Below are 15,226 nucleotides of genomic sequence, written 5' to 3' on the forward strand. Positions count from 1 at the left end.
AAGAGTTATTTATATTAAACAAAACATTTCAAAGAAGTAAGGCATACTGTAGTGTTTTTTTGTGTCGAACTAGGCGTACAGATTCGTGGAATTACAGCCAGAGGTTATTTCAAGTACTGTTTTGCTGTAAACAAATTCTGCTGAATACCCGCCGTGTGCGTAGGTTTTCTCGGGGCTCTCCCGTTTCCTCCCATTTTCTTCATTCCACCATTTCATTCATTTCTCATCACCGTCTCTTTTAGACTAACTAGCATAACCATGGGACGCAAAACTTAAAGATTTTATTTCATTTCCTGCTGAATACCCGTGTAGCAATGCACAGTTTTCAAGGGATTTGTTTTTCTTGCTACCTTGTGTTCATTAGTGTTAGACACTACCATTCGTGTGAAGCTAGTAACAGTTTTACGTTCCACAGTTGAACAGTTTCTTCAAATATTATAGCGTAGTGCTGTTTGCAGACAATCCCAAAACTTTACTATTACTTTTGCATCAGAAACGTTGGGAGCATTATTATTCACATCGTCGATGTCGTAGTTACACGGGGAGTCCGTCATATGTTGATAGACATTGACATATCCGCTTATGGTGGTGTGTGTTAAAATAAATTAATCGATCAATCACACATTATTTGCCAAAGCTTACTGAGCGAAATACTGCTGAATTTGAGAACAAGAACGAAAATCACATATTTAGGGTTTAAAGAATGAAGAGGGAAAATATCTAGAATGTCTGGGGTGGCCTAGGTACAGTTCCTCTCCCCCTTTCGCTCGTCTGAAATTATTAAGCCTATGGCATTAGCACAAACGAAACTCAAGGAACAGTATTTGAGTAAAACATGAATGTATGTGGTGTGTAGTTCTACAATTAACTCAAAAGTTAACGAGAAAATATAAAGTTTAGTAGGAATTGGATGGATGGCAATTAAATAGGTAATATGCAAGTATATACTTGTATATCTACACTTGTAAACACTAACTTCTTGAGGCTTCAATATGTTTTCTTTTTTTCTTTTTAAGTATTGAATCCTCGACAGGTTAGTAAATGAAAGAATAGAAGTTAGATTTACATACCGCTATTATACCTTTTAGGCTAAAGGAAATGGTTAACTAATGGACGTAAATGATCATGAAAGAATTGGTGGAATGAGAATTTGAGATGAAGCGGAAAAACCCTGAGAAAACTTAGCGAGAAGTTAGTGTTTATTAGTGTAGATATATTAATGTTTTTGGTTATGTAGTGTTTGTTCTCATCCTTCTGTCCCTACTATTGTTTTTCTTTATTTCTTATGTGTTGACAATGCTAACAGAAATCAGCGAAAATTCAGTGTTTTGATCAAACCCGAAACAAGATACTAAAGAGTAAGACGTGTACTTTTTCAGTTTAAGACTGCTTTTCAAGCGACTAAACGATGAGTATTTTAAGTTTATTTTTGTTTATTATTTCTTTAAGACTGGTGAGCATTGAAATGGACAGTATAACCTAAATGCTTTTGCTTCTGATTTTAGGTTAGCTGCAATGTTACGTCAACTGGCACAATACCACGCCAAGGATCCAAACAATTTGTTTATGGTGCGTATTGCTCAGGGTTTGACCCATCTTGGAAAAGGAACGCTCACACTTTCCCCGTACCACAGTGATAGACAGCTGTTGAGTCCTGTGGCATTGTCCGGTCTATTGGCAGTTTTAGTTGGTTTCCTGGACGTCAAAAACAGTAAGTAAACGAATGTAATGAATTGGAAGCAAAGTGTTTTCGTGGTGTATTGAACTGAAAATTTTTCCAGAAATCAGAGGCGGAAGAGCATAGAATTCAAATAAAAATCTTACCAATTTTCCAAAACAATATGCGACATGTTGATGTGCTTTGGGCTACAACTCTGTACCCATCCTCAAATTAAGAAACCAAACGCTAAAAGTAATCCTAAGTAAAATCGCGTTCTCATTTATATAAAAGGACACGTGAGAGTTATTTCGAAGTTCGTATAACAAATTAATAATTCCTTTTTTGTATACCTGGATATAACCCATAATATGATTTTACAATTGAAATTTTTGTTCTGTCTTTGTGAGCCAAGGGAATGCATAGATGTTGCTTGAAGTATGTCGAAGTGTTGTTGCTTTCTGAGGCTGATATTGTCAGAGGTTCCTTTTTCCCTTTAGAAGATTGCAAGTAATATGCAAATTGTTTCATTTTCTTTTCCCGCCTGTAACAGAGAATATTTTTGTCATTTACGATGGTTACACACTTATACTATAGAGCTTCCATATAATTGAATGTATAACATTTTTTTTGTTTTGGTACACAAGACGCAACCTTATGTGATTTAAATTCCATATTAAATGCTTGGGTTGTACGTGTAATGTTTTTCGATACTGAATAGAGGCGGGTAAACTTGAATGAAAGAAGGGGCCTCGGTGTCCGTAATGGAGCACTTAACTGTGGAGCGTGGGCACCTAGGTTCGTTTCTCGGCCAAGTAAGTTTGTGGTGGACAACATCGTGTCTGTGGGTTTTCTCGGGATACTCCCGTTTCCTTCTACTCTATCATTCTATCAATTCTTCCATCATTTTGGATTCCATCCGTCAGCGTTGTCAGCTGTGTCTGGACCACAGTGGTCAACAGTTTGAACACTGTCGATAAATGGCTGGTTTCTACATTTGGGATATAGTATACATGAAGATGCATCAGTTCCCGAACGAGCAGGACGCTCACACTTTTAGGGATTATTCATTGAGTATGTACGAACTTACAAAGGGGGTACCAAAGCGACTTTTATTTACTTATCGACTGATACGAAAATAAAAAAGAACGTACCTGTACTTTATATCTGCATGTGTAGTGCCGTGCCCTTGTACTTTATCTATGACTGTGTGTGTGTGGAGGGGGGGAGAGGGGGGAATTTAACGCATATCGCATGTCTTGTGCACATGGATACTTCTTACTATTGCACTACGTAGAAAATTTATGGTATTTCATGTAGAAGTGGTAATAGAACACAGAAGAAACGCAAATCAGGGGGTTCTCATGTGTACTATTACCATAAACAGTAAAGGACGTTCATGTTCCGTCCCTATCCGTTTTCAGATTATTAAATTCAAACAATACAGTTTAAGTTGAAGTCTTTACAATGTATTACTGTAGAAATGCACAGAAATTAACGCTGAAATCTAAATATCATTACAGACCTTTTCTTTTGAAGTAATTAAATTGATACAATACAGTTTTTAAGTTGCAATTAAATCGTCACAATAGGTTTTAAATCGGCAAATTACCTGCACACTAGCGGCATCTATTGGCGTTAGACATACAGACAGCGACATCTATTAGCGTGGTAGTTTACTTTTAGAAAGTAGCGTTAATGTTGTTACTGCTTGCTGTTATTTCCACGTTTTATAATTCACATGTTTGTGATCTCTTGACATACATGATTTTAGATCATACAAAGGTTTTTTTTTTTTCTCTCTCTTCCAGTCATTCTTGGGAAATCTCATTACCTGTTGTATGCGCTTGCTGCAGCAATGCAGCCCAGAATGTTGGTGACATTTGATGAAGAACTGAACCCAGTGTCTGTTCCAGTCAGGGTGGGATTGGTAAGTACCTTATTATTATTTTCTTTTGCATGAACATATAGATTCTTTTGGTCTTGGGGAAGGGGAACACGGTGAGGCGTTCACCTCTGGTGCATGGGGATCCCTGCTCGCGCCAAGTGAGCTTTGTGGTGGACAAACACCGTAGTTCTTTCATCATCATTCACTTACCTTAATCATCCATCTCCCTTAGTCTAAAGAGCATAATGGTGGCACGTTAAATTTAAAGATTTCATTTCAAGATTTTCGAATTGCTGTGAAATCTACAGGTCTTATCTGCAGTATATACAAAACTGGATGAAGTAAATAAAGCTAGTCGCACAGGAAAACTTTTCGCACAATATTTCAAGCTAGTAGATATAATCCGTCTTTCTATAAGGGCCGAGAGATCAGGTGACTAAGACCTACATTTATACAGCGTCTAGCAAATACTTCCACATTTACATGCTTCTGGACATATTAATTATGAGCAATATGTGGCGTTATATCTACAGCAAATGAAGAAGTTAAAGGCACAAATCCCCTCTGAAGGAGGGGGCGCGGTGGCTCAGTGGTAGAGCGTTCACCTCCGGTGCTTGGGGTTCCTGGTTCGATCCCAGCTTGTGCCCTGTGGACTTTGTGGTGGACAAACACCGTGCTCGTGGGTTTTCTTGCGGTTCTCACATTTCCTCCCACTTTCTTCATTCCAACATTTCACTCATCTTTCATCATCACCGTCGCGTTTATCCTAACCGGCATAATCGTGGGACGTAAAACTTAAAGATTTCATTTCATTTTCCCCTCGGAAGGATTCGAGAAATTCACCAAACAAGAATATTTCAGTATAGGGCGTAGTAATAAGTTTTGGAGTGACATGAGAGATATCAAGACTAGTAGTGGACTCATCCATTGGAGAGGAATTGTAAATTCGACACTTGCAAAATGGGCACCCCATTGACTGCCAACGTTACATACGCAATGGAGAAATTTGCAGCTGTTTCTTTGTTTTGGTCATAAGTCCAAATTAGAGATATGAAAAATATTGAAGTATTTGTTGATTGGCCGTGGTTACACAACCCTTTCCAGAGGAATATCATGCTCCTTGGATATCTCTGACTACTGGTGTCATAGCAAGTGAAAGTAAATTGTGACAATGTCTTAGAAGAAATCGAAAGATCTGGAGGGGAAACCATACAGTGACGTACATTTATCACGGAAAAATGAAATAGTTTTACTTGCTAGTGCAAAGAATGGTTTATTTATTCGAGAAAGACTAGAAACAGTTACCTCAAACCAGCTATTCCATCGCATGATGTGTATTGATAGAAGCAATGAAGAACTTGCAAATTATCCAAGATATGAGTTACCAACTCTTCTGTCTGCTTTATTAGATGAACATACACTGAGAAAAGGAAATAAATCAGAGCCGATGAAAGAACCAGAAGTTTCACAGCCTGACATTGAGTTACCGTTAAATCCAATCTACATAATCGATGGTGGATACCTGTTTCGCAATGGTCTTGGGCAGGAACAGATACCTTTGGTAACATTTGTAAATATTTTGTTCTCTTCGTTATTGAAAAATATGGCAATAATTCAGCAGTAGTGTTTGATGGGTATGTAGAGTTCTCAACAAATTACGTGGAATACATTCGTCGTTCAAGTAAAGGGACAAGTCCAGTAATTGAAAACAAAACAAATGTGGACCTAGAATGTTTCTTACAAATAATAATAATAATAATAATAATAATAATAATAATAATAATAATAATAATAATAATAATAATAATAAGGCAGGTCTTATAAATATGCTCACCACGTACAAGAAGATGTATCTATTTATCAGGCTACTGATGGCGCACATGTATTAATAATAAAAAAAAGCATAAGAAATTACAAAAAGCGGAGGCTGGTTGGTAGTTTTTGGCCAGCATACAGATCTCCTGGTACTTCCCATTGCCCTTATATCTAAAGATTTTTTTCTATTTAATGCCTGGATCAAATTTAATCCCGAAAACGATCTTCAGTTCTAAACTTCTGCAGGAAGCATTAAGGACAGTTCACCAGTATATTCTTCTTCTTTATGTAATCACTGACTGTGATTAGAGTTCTGCACCTTACTTAAGGAAAAGAAAACCTTTCAAGAAATTGATACAAACGGTTTCATTACAAAGAGCAGTGGAGATTTCCAACAGTTCGGTTGCCTATCATAATTTAATTACTTCTGCAGGATAGGGAATTTTTTCTTCAATGTACCCAGGAAATTCTAATGATACGTAAAACAAGAAGAGATATTTAATGTACATAAGAATGACATTACGTCGACCAATTAATACAAATTTCAGTCTTGCTAACCTGTCTTCAACGTCTGCTGAAACAAGGGAACATTTGTTCAGGGCCTATTACCGGATACAAGAGTGGAAACTAGGTCCAACTGAATGAAGTTAGAAGAAAGAAGGAAATTATCGTCAACCTGTTCCTTCTCAGCAGAAGCCAGCGCCTGATGATCTCTTGAATTGGATATCATGTAATTGGAAAGAAGATTGCAAATTCAGATGCACGTTCTGGAGACATCAGCTTATATGCAGCAACTTTCGTGGTCATTGTACTGGCTATGGATGCAGTAATCGTGATGTGGTAAAAGAGGAAGACAGGTAATCTACCTTCTTCCGATAATGAAGAAGCAAATGAAAATGAGACTTCTCAACCATCTTATCGCCGTCACAGAATTGAATGAAGCACAGAACTCTCCTTAAAACTCCAGAACTTCAATGAAGAATTTTATCTACAATGTGAGAAATTTTTTATTTTTAAAATGTATATTAATTATTGATGAAGTGATTATTACCTATCGGTAAGAGTATACTGCACAATCAATGTAGTATAATTTCTTATTGGTGTGTAAATGTTTAAATTACAATGTATACCTGAGGATGGAGGCTTCCATTACTGTATTATAACTATAATTAAACTATCATTTTTACTGTAACAATAAAATATTGTCATAACTATAAAGATATTATAGAATATATTCAGAATATTGCTACAAATTCCTCGAAATTTTTAATTATATCGGATGTTGTCACTATTATTGGTATCACGGAAAATTATATATTACACCTCGCATTATATAAACGCTATTAGCTACGTTAGTTTTAAAGATACGTCAGTGATACATACCGCATTGAAAAGCTCTTGAAGTACCCAATAATGTTTGTTTCAGGTTGTTTCTTGGAATTCGTAGCGGTTATGGAGATATTCGAACTTAAACATCAAAAACAGAATTGAGAATAATCCTTTCTTCACTTCATGGCGCCATATTTCAAAATAGCGGCAACAAATAAAAACGCTTTTGCATAGAAAACTCTTTCCAATGTGTTGTCTCGTAAATGGCGCAAGAACAAAGTTCTTATCTTAAAATGATCTAAAGTGATTAAAGTTTGAAATTTGAGAGACTAGTTCGGCTGGCAGCCATATTGATGACGTCATATCTCCGTTTCCTCAAATGGGATTCCTTGGGACTTTTACTATGTTCATATATAGATACAGGAGAAGTGATGCTGAAAATTTTAGCTTGCTATTCCAAATTCCCTCCTTTAGGTCTATTTTTACTGGGCTATTAGTGTAGAGACGTAAAACCGTGAGAGCTGCCTCATTAGCTATACGTGTTTTTGGTGCGGGAGATCCAGGTTCAATTTTCTGTGGGAGCTCATGTGGTTCGGATCATACGTTAAGCTATAAGTTCAGGTATCATGTAACATTAGTGCTGGAAGGAACATTAAACTCTATACCACCATGAGTTAAAGACGTGGAGAGGGAAAGACGAATAGTAATATAAATTATTAAAACTGATGTAAAGTAATCACACTTTTTTTCTAACTTTATTTTATTTGCGGTGACTAACTGATCAGTCCTTCCAAAGAACCTTCTGAATTTAATTTCTTAACTTTCCTTGATCCATCTACTTTTGAAACCAATTTTCTTTATATCTGCCACTGTCTTTGAATGCATTAATTTTCCTTCTGAAATATACAGGGTGTAAAGATAAGGTCGTTACAAACTTCGGGAGGTGATTCTTAAAATCAAAACAAAAGAAAAAAGCCCTCTTACAATTTCTCGAATTCAGCTTCGTTTGCGAGATACAGTGTCCAACTTGGAGTCCCAAAAGCAATTCCGTTCAATGAGAATACAGAATGCTTCACCATAAACCTGAAACAAAACATTATTAGAAAAGTTGCTTGTCAGAAGGTAATGTGTAGCAGCAATACACTGGGGATTATCGGAGAACAACTGATGCCATCAGTTTTTTATTGCTGCCATCCTGGTATATCGAGTTTGATTTTCATATTGCACTGTCATATTATTAGGCAACTAAATATTCGCTAATGAGTGCATGCAACATATAAAGCAGAGAATAGTGTGTCATTGTTGTCCTTTTCTACAGTACACTCTTTTTTGGACTCGATTTTGGATTTCAAGTTGGCAACCCTGTATCACGAAAGCGAGGCTGAATTCGTGAAACTGCAATTGTAACGAGCTTTTCTTTACACTCTGTGTACACAGGGTATCTCAAAAGTCCCCTGACATAGGGTAACTTTGTTATCAGAGTTAAAACAGAATGTAAGAGGGGAAACCGTCTCCAACTATGATGTTTTGTTTTCAATCTAAAGTTTTTTTTTTTTTTTTATCGGACCAGTGATTTGAGCTGTACACTCTTTATGCGCCCAATGTTAAATGAAAATGCAATGTTGCCATTTACCTGAACCCACAACATAAATGAATGAAGTTACTGTCTTTTACGCTAACGTGTCGATGGCCTTTTCAAACATGCCTCCATTCACTTTATGTTGTGGATCCAGGTAAATGGCAACGTTGCATTTTCATTTAACATTGGGTACATCAAGAGTGTACAACCCAAACGGCTCGTCCGATTTAAAAAGTTCCTTCACTTTAGATTGAAAACATCATATTTCGAGAGGGTTTCCCCTCTTACATTTTGTTGTAACTCTGATAACAGTTACCCTATGTCAGGGGACTTTTGAGACACCGGGTATATATTTGAAAAAAAAAAAAAAAGGACAGGACTTCTGTTTCGGTGTACACAGTAGAGTACAACCATTTACGTAGAAACGTGCCTCGAAGAGGTAAAACTTATTAATGAAACGCAAGATTTATTTGGAACAACTTTCTCAGAAAAATGTACTGCTTATAATTTCTCTTATTAACATTATCACTTAGGTATATGTGTATTATTTTTAAAATTCTCGTATAGTGTTATAGACTGGGAATGGAATAGCATAAGAAAAGAATAATGGAATACGAGGTACAGTACGTTAGATAAAAATGGAAACATTTTTAGCGAGTGAAGTTAGATAATATCTTCTTTACAAAAAATATGCTTCTGTGTATTCCAGGCAGTGGATGTTGTAGGCCAGGCTGGCAAACCTAAAACTATCACTGGATTCCAGACTCATACAACCCCTGTTTTATTAGCGTTTGGAGAAAGGGCAGAATTGGCTACGGAAGAATATATTCCTTTAACCCCCATTATGGAAGGTTTTGTTATTTTACGAAAGAATCCTGACTATCAGTGAGACAACCAAAAAAAACTTCTCGTCCAGTGCTAAAAACTGAAACGGTAAGTTTAGAAGTGTCTGATAAAAATAATAATAAAAAAATTCTCGATGTTGTCTTAGTAAAGTCTGACTGAGAAACGTATTCTATAAAGGGTGTCCTATTAAAGGTGCAAGTTCTTAATTGCACGGTATTTTTATTATGTTATGTAGATGACGCTTTAAATTTTGTAGATACATTTTGAAAATTGCATGGCACAAGAGATGGCCACCAAGATTGTGCATTCTACCGGTAATACAGATTTATTTGAAGTTCCATGAAGTCTGTACTCCAGCAAAAAAAAAAAAAAAAAAAAAAAAAAAATCCCTAGCGGAGATTTAACACGCCATTGAGAGATTTAAGTCATAATTGTGCGATAATGTAATGGAAAACTTCATGAGTAACGTGTGTAAGGAGAGCTGTGAGGACAGTTTATTTCACATTTAATCGTAATACTACAATGAAAATACCAGCAAGTTTCAAATAAAGTATATCTTTCATTAACAAGGCAAATTTTGCGCTTTCTTTAGAATACCCTTTTACCCAGAATTTGTTTCCAAACAGGTAATGTCGTAAGAGGGAGTATGGAATGACGTGTTATATCTATTATTCTCGATTCATATTCGTCATTCGTATTTCATCATCTGGCGTGCGTTATCTGATGTCCACATACCTATAATTTATTCTGTTGTCCAGATATTTTAAATTTGGATAAAAAGTTTCTGTCAGTGTTTATTCCTAATGTTCATTACACGTCACGGTGTTTTCATTAAGCTTCGCGTCCCTTAGTTCTGAATACGTTCGTTTTTTCGTTTCCTTTACTTCATAACTTGGGGACCAAAGAGCTGAGAATATTCATATTTTGTACAGATAGTAGAGATTGATTACGGAAGTCATGAATAGAAATATATCAGATTGTGTCCTTGAAGAGTAGTGAATCTAAAAAGTTCTGTGTTAGATTAACATTGGAAGAATTAATGCTAATGCCACCGGTAAAAGGTGACAACGCTTGGATAAATTTCTAATTGTGCTTTTTATACCAATTTGCGGCGCTGCATCCAATAAAACTATTATAAAACTCGTCTATGAGGTCACGACAAAAATAACCCAAGTTGGGAATAAAATATCTGGGATATTATTATAAATGTCCAAATTTTAAGTTCATTTTTCCCATAGACGGATATATATTGAACTAGTTCCATTGGATTGGGCATCTTCAAATTAGTTTAAAAAGCGCAATTAGAAGCGCTTGGGCACTTTTTACCAGTAACGTAACCGGTAGTTCTTTTATCTTACATGTATATACGAGGGAGGATCAGAAGCTAAGGTTACAAGGCCGATATTTCTGAAGTTTCGTCTGTTATAAAGGAATGAGGATTGTGCGGTAATTTTAATACATGGAGTTGGCAACTGTGCAGAGTTTCAGCCACCCGCCATATACGGGGCTAGTTGTAGATAAACGCAAATGGCGACTCATTTGGAAAACTGGTCTCGCGAAGAAGTCCGCTCAGTTATTTGATTTGTGTAGACGAAACATGTAACCGCGGATGAAATTCATCGGCAGCTGGTAGAGGTTTACGGAGAGATTGTAATGTCTCATCAGCATGTCGCAGAATGGTGTTGAAAGTTTGTGGCTGGTAGAGAAAATGTCACCGACGAGGAACGCAGTGGCCGACCCAGCACGGTGTCAACTAATTCCCAGTTACGCTGGAATGTCATTGACCAACCTCCCTATAGCCCGGACCTCGCTCAAGCTACTTTCACCTGTTCCCGCTCTTGAAGGAATACCTAGGACGCTGTCACTTTGGTTAAGACGAGGAGGTGAAATAATTCGTGACAACGTCACTGAACAGGCAAGGACAGGATTTTTATCAGGAAGGAATCTTCAAACTCATCCCACGATGCAACAAGTGCCTCAACCGATATGGAGACTATGTCGAAACTGCAGGTTTTGTAACCTTACTTTTTGATCACTCCTCACAATCCAACGTACTATATATATAGTGATAAGCGATTGTGTAGACACTGCTTACAGAGGATACGTACTGTTTCACTTCATAAAGTGCGTGCATCCAACATCGGATCGGTATTTCGACGGCCATACTGTCATGAAGCATCTTTCTCTAGTATCTTTTATTCCTTTACACATCAAGATAATTTGTTATTTTGTAATTTATTATTAAATTAAAAACAAGCGAGTAATAAAAATAAAGCGGGTTTGTTTATGGAAGTTGTGTCCCCTTTTTAGCACCGAAGCTATATTGAAACCTTGACTTACAGTTCAAGGTAGAACCCGAACCACTGTAATGCGTTGCAGTTTTTAATGCTCTCTCATCAGGAGTCGAACCGGGAAGACACACTCATGGGCACACACACTAGCCACTAGATCAGCAGGGAGGGCAAAAGTAAAGTTTGTATTACTGCAGCTATAATAAAAGTAATTTCTTTTCTATGGAAGATTATTTTTACGAATTTTTTAGATGTATATTTGTGTGCAACTTTGCATTGAAAAGTTTTCTATACTTTTCAGCAGTTATATTATATATTTTAACGTAGTTTAATAATACTTATTTTCAGGCTGTTGGTTCTGTAGCCAGAAGGATCACCAGAATGTATCCCAAAACAAAACAAAACGAAAAAAAAAAAAATCGATTAATGTTGGTTGAATCACTAAACTTTCAATTTTCATAAGTTATGCTGAGTGTTTTCGAATGTGAACAATACAGTGCTGTTGTTAAAAGTCACGTTTCTTGATTGCAAATAAAAATTAGAGAAATATATATATAATGACGGTAAAAAGAATTTAGTATGTTGTGATTGCAAGTTTTGACTAATAAGTTATTTTGGATTATGAGTTTTTTTTATTTGTAATAAATAAATATATTACTTTAATGGAAGTATTTTTTATTTTGTGTAATGCACTCCTTCCTTTTTCTTTTTGAGCAGGAAATAAATTATGCAGTTTTTAAATCAGGAGTACTGCGTTAAAATAAAAATGGTCTACTCCGTTATTTGTTGCAATTTGGTGTAGTATAGAGCTTCTGAATTATTTCTTTCGAATTGGAGATTTCAACGAATTTACGTGGTTTATATGCCTTAGTATTTGGGTAGAAGGCGAAAAGGTGATTTCTGGATTCCATCCGTCCTTAACCCGGCAGCATTGGCGCCAAGTCTCACAGACTTGCCACCTGTTTTTTCTAGCGTGTTATTATAGTTGGCCGTTGGTTCTGATTGGGGTTCAAATTGAAAATTTTATTTTTCAATGGACACTTCTGAACATGATTGCCTTGTAATAACAAAATAAAATTATCAACAAAAAACTTAAACAAAAATTATTGGGTAAAGATTTAAAATTTAAATGGGTCTGTGAGATTAGGCGCCAGTGCCGCCGGATTAATTATATCTCGAAGCCATGCAGTATTGTTCAATGTACACTGTTTATTCAGCTTTGGAACGTGAACAAAAATAAAAACTGACCAAGGCAAACACTTATTATTTATAATCTGTGGTACAGTTTCGGCAATATATCATTGTCTGGTGGATTAAATAATATGTGATGTAGAGAATGATATATTTCCAGAACTGTAATACAGATTAATTATTATTTCAAAACTAACAAGGGATGCTATTCAACTCCTCCATGAGTATCTCATTGAAACTTGCACAAGTGGAGGGACATGTTGAAAGATGGAAACATGCTTACTCCTACGATTCGCAACGTCGTAGAACAGGAATTATGATGATTCTTCCCCATAGACCCTGAAAGTTATGTACTCTGGTCATACGTGCCTTGGATGGAATATGTATCTGATACACTGGAACTTGTTTTCTGACGAAGACAAAAGTTGTACACTCAAGATAATAACAGTCGGTGGTGATGGTGATCTCTGGTACGCCATTTATGCGAATCGATGTCAAATTGGACACGATATGCGATCGTAAGTTCAAAACGAACACGTTTACCCGGTGGAGAAAAGGGACAATTACCACCAACTGTTATCGTCTTGAGTTTGCAAAATTTGTCTCCATGAGAAAACAAGTTCCAGTGTATCAGATACATATTCCATCCAAGGCACGTATGACCAGAGTACATAACTTTCAGGGGCTATGGGGGAAAATCATTAAAATTCCTGTTCTACGACGTTGTGAATCGTAGGAGTAAGCATGTTTCCATCTTTCAACATGTCCTACTTGTGCAAGTTTCAATGCGATACTTGTCGACGAGGTGGATAGCATCCCTTGTAAGATACCAGCAGAATGAAGTGCAATTTTTGCTCTGCAAAACACGATTAGTATGAAAAACTTGTGAAATATTGAAGTGAACAAATTTTAAAAATAATGTAAGATTGCTTCCGAATTTGTGTTTAAACAGCATACAACAGAAGTTGTTTGTAAAGGAACTTTTATTACTCAAAATATGTACCGTTAGATGATCTATAACTTCTTCCAAGAAGATGGGACTAAATTAATTCTACCAGTTTGACCGAAGGTACTCCCAAAGGCGTTGTCCATAGTTGCTTTGTTGGTGAGACAAGAAGCTGTACAAATGTATAAAAGGGTGCCTAGAAACCTAGCGAGTATGGTGGATACGAAGAGTCTCATAATTCAAGGTACGTATTTCTTGCACTATTCTTCTTCCCGCATTAGGTTCCGCGTTGTTGTTAGGCATTAAAACCGTGTCTATATATATATATATATATATATATATATATATAATTGAAAGTGATTAGGTTTGTGACTTAATGGGCCTTATGCAGAGTCATTCTGACGCGTGATTAGTGCCATATTAAAAGGATCGACTATCATATGTGTTTCCTGCAGTAGTCAGGCCTTTAGTATGACGCTGATCATACGCCAAAACAACTCTGCATAAGGCCTAATAACCCGTGAACCACCTGACTGATCTCGATCAAATTTTCAACATAGATGAGATTCGGGCCTGGGAGTGTTCTTATCTATTCACTTTGATGGTACAACGTAGGGGAGGGAGGAGATATTTGGCTGCTTACGAACAATCTCATTACCCACATTTATATTGACGCTGTCTCTGCATCGGCCTGATTTTCGATATTTATGTACACATTGCCAATAGCCTGAACCATCTTTTCTGGGTTCAGATTGAACTGATAATCATCTTTCTCTCATGCCTTCAATAAACTTACGAAAATAATTAAGGAATACTGAAACAGTAAAGCCAGTAAACTTTAGGAGTGACGAAATGGGAGCTCATAATCACGAAAAGCCACATTCATCATCACGAGCGATGAAGTGGGCCGAACCAGATTCCTTTTTGAGAAGCAAGGAGATGGGAAGCTATGTAGTAGATATAAACCATAATTATACTCAAATTACATTTCAAACGTTTCAGATTCTCAGCGGGAGCTCATGTGGTTTGGATCCCACGTTAACCTGTAGATCCACGTGTCTCAATAGTGAGAAGAACGCTAAATCCTAATCCAACCAACAATCGAACGGTTCATTCGGTTTCATATGATGCGATCTTATACATCACTTCCATTTTATATACTATATTATATGGAACACATCGAAAAAATATCGAAAGGATCAGAAAAATCAATACTTGAAAATATCGATTGTTCGACCTTAATATCACACACAGCTCTATCGGATATACGCCTCGGGGAAGTTTCGTATCTTCTGGGAGGGGGTATTTTCAAGTCGGGCTATTTCATACAAAGAAGCTCCTGTTGAACGAAATATAACTATGGCTTTCTGATACACAGGAAACTAGTATTTCATCCTATAGGCGTGAGATGCTAATTCACTATGGCGCATGTACAACAGGTAAGATTATGTATATTTAACACTTAAGGCTTGAAATTTGGTATATGGGTTTTTTTGATACACACATTAGTATTCATTTGCACTAATATTATGAGATTTTGAATGAGTGTGTGATAAATTCAACATTGGGGATACAGGTACAGGGAATCATCTCCTGGAAAATGAATCTTTCTGATGAACAGAGAGTTTAGCACCGATGTAAATGAATTTGTGGAATTCCGTTCCGAAGTTCTGGGGAAGGAAGC

At 36.6% G+C, this 15,226-nt stretch overlaps 1 protein-coding gene across 1 annotated transcript in view; it reads left to right on the plus strand.

Annotated features, from left to right (window-relative positions):
- The window catches only part of Rpn1 (regulatory particle non-ATPase 1), a 48,155-nt gene extending 36,087 nt beyond the window's left edge, over positions 1-12,068 (plus strand). Inside the window, exons 14-17 of the mRNA XM_081761470.1 lie at positions 1,506-1,711; positions 3,469-3,587; positions 8,978-9,201; positions 11,754-12,068. Of these exons, the coding sequence (XP_081617596.1) occupies positions 1,506-1,711; positions 3,469-3,587; positions 8,978-9,157 (505 nt within the window). The 3' untranslated portion in view covers positions 9,158-9,201; positions 11,754-12,068. The remainder of the gene's footprint in view (positions 1-1,505; positions 1,712-3,468; positions 3,588-8,977; positions 9,202-11,753) is intronic.
- Positions 12,069-15,226: the final 3,158 nt, after the last annotated feature.

Source organism: Thermobia domestica, chromosome 6, assembly GCF_964235325.1.
Source record: "Thermobia domestica chromosome 6, izTheDome1.hap1.1, whole genome shotgun sequence".
In the NCBI taxonomy this organism is placed as follows: domain Eukaryota; kingdom Metazoa; phylum Arthropoda; class Insecta; order Zygentoma; family Lepismatidae; genus Thermobia; species Thermobia domestica.